Source organism: Terrapene carolina, unplaced genomic scaffold (assembly GCF_002925995.2).
Source record: "Terrapene carolina triunguis isolate 2854851 unplaced genomic scaffold, T_m_triunguis-2.0 Scaffold23108, whole genome shotgun sequence".
NCBI classification, from domain to species: domain Eukaryota; kingdom Metazoa; phylum Chordata; order Testudines; family Emydidae; genus Terrapene; species Terrapene triunguis.
Window position 1 is genome coordinate 1 of NW_020687459.1, and position 2,290 is coordinate 2,290.

The 2,290-nt window shown below is 68.6% G+C and overlaps 1 protein-coding gene across 1 annotated transcript; it reads left to right on the forward strand.

Annotated features, from left to right (window-relative positions):
* Positions 1 to 133: 133 nt before the first annotated feature.
* On the forward strand, positions 134 to 1,221 carry LOC112125867 (CTD small phosphatase-like protein; the record flags this gene model as incomplete). Its single annotated transcript, XM_026662122.1, has 2 exons — positions 134 to 547; positions 1,036 to 1,221. Coding segments are annotated over 2 exons (600 nt in total), but the record flags the coding sequence as incomplete, so codon positions are not given.
* Positions 1,222 to 2,290: the final 1,069 nt, after the last annotated feature.

A 2,290-nucleotide genomic window follows, 5' to 3' on the forward strand; every position in this document is an offset into this window, starting at 1 on the left:
GCCAAGGTTTCCTGCGGGGGGAGCCCCGGGCTGACTTTCCCACCGTCGGGCGCTGTTCAGCAGGCAGGTCCCCGCCCCACACGGAGGCCGGCGCCGGGTTCAAGTAATCCAGGATAGGCTGTGGTCTGCGCAGTCGGCCTGTTCTCGATTACTTGGCGCCGGAGCCGGCCGGCAGCTTCGGGTGGAGACGCCGGAGAGACGCCGCCTGGGGAGCCGCAGGGCGCCTGCTGCTGCAAAGGAGCTCGGGGCATGGCAGGCCTGGCACCTCCCCTGCCCCCCCCCAAGCCTGCCCCGGGTTCTCCCCCCAGCCCCTGGGACGGTGGGTGGCTCCTGGGGGTTGGCAGCCGTTCGGTGGCTCTGCGGGGGCTTGGTCCCAGGCGCCAGGGGCCCCATCTCGCTGGGCGCTGCCCGTCTCCAACCCCGCGGCCGCCGGCTCACGCTGCCCCTCCCCCAGGTGTACGTGCTGAAGCGCCCGTACGTGGACGAGTTCCTGCGGCGCATGGGCGAGCTCTTCGAGTGCGTGCTCTTCACCGCCAGCCTGGCCAAGGTGAGCGCCCCACGCCGGGCAGCCTGCGGGCGTCGGCCTGCTCCACGCGCTCAGCGTCGCGCCCTCCCCCCAGCTAGAGCACCGGAGACGGGGCTCCCAGAGCCAGGATAGGACCCAGGAGTCCTGGCTCCCAGCCCGCCCTACGCCAACCACTAGCCCTCACTCCCCTCCCAGAGCCAGGATAGGACCCAGGAGTCCTGGCCCCTGATCACTAGACCAAGCTGTCCCTCCAGTTCAGCCATTCATTGCGCCCCCTCCTCCGCGGTGTCCCCACAAGGCTTCGGGGATGGGGGGTGCCCAGAAGGCTGCGCAATGGCTTTGGGGCAGCTGCTGCCTGAGGAGGCACCCCCGTGCTCTCAGGGGCTGAGACGTGTCCCCCGGGGAGGGGGACCCCCGAGTGCCCTCGGCCAGCAGCCAAAGGCCCCAGGGCTCGGCCCCTCCCCTGCTCCCCTTTGGCCGAGCCTGACCGTGTCCCCCCGGCCCCCCAGTACGCGGATCCCGTGGCTGACCTGCTGGACAAATGGGGAGCTTTCCGCGCCCGCCTCTTCCGCGAGTCCTGCGTCTTCCACCGCGGCAACTACGTCAAGGACCTGAGCCGCCTGGGCCGGGACCTGAGCCGCATCATCATCGTGGACAACTCCCCGGCCTCCTACATCTTCCACCCCGACAACGCGGTAGGTAGCGGGGGGGTGGGGGGGGGCAGCTGCAGTGGCTCAGCGGGTTCAATGCTCTCACTGGCTGTTTGCGTCCGGGGGCCTGGTTCAGACACGATGAGTTCGGGGGGTCTCAGCCCAGTGACGCGACGGCTTCATACTCACCAGAGGGACGGGTTATTGGGGTAACTCAGTTCACGTTGTCCCAGGGCTGGGGATCGGGAGTGAGGGGCATTGGCCGAGCTGTGTGTCTGGGAGGAGCCCAGGGCCGGGACAGCAGCCCTCTACTGGACTGAACCGGCTCTGCTCAGCTGTGTGTCATATGCCCTGTACTGTTTACAGCAAATGGGTAGTCTCCCTTAGCGCAGGGGCCTGGGCTTTCAGAGCAGCGTTCGAGTCCTGCTGCTGACATGAAATGCCGGGTGGCCCCCGTGGGCAGTGGAGAGAATCAGGCTGCTCCCCGGTGGTCCCAGAGGGGGAAGGGCAGGGTGACTGGAGAGCTCCTGAAGGCTCAGAGAGTCCCCGGGCTGCCTCCCCCACCCCCTATCCCCCTCACTCACAGATGCTGCTTTCTCTGAGCTGGCGGCTGGCTCGCTCCCAGCACGCTGCCGTCTGTCCTGGGGTATTGGCACCGTCTCACCGGGCCCCGGGCCAGCCGGCCCTTCATTTCCCCTTAGAGCTGCTGAGTCGGGGGGGGGGCACTTGCTCGGGCGCGGCTCCCTTGGGGCTGGCCCGACGTCCTGGCGAATCTGTGTCGAGGGATCCCTCCCTCCGGGCTGAGCTGCAGCTGCCTCTGGGGTGGGGCTGGCAGCCACCGTGCGGCCATTTAGGACAGGAAGCGAAGGTGACTCCTGTCTCCAATGGACGCAGCAGGGCAGTTTTCGGGTGGCAGCCCAGGATCCGATTGGCCGGGATGGCAGATTAACGCCCCCCGTGGCCTGGCTGGCTGGCACAGCTCGCTGGGATGCCCCTCGCCAGGCGCAGAAGGGTACGGGGATTGGGATTTCCGATGCTGGAGGCGCCTGTCTCCCAGCGTGCCCTGGGGCAGGCTGCCGGCTCCACGGGCCGCTCATGGCTGCGTGAGGCAGGA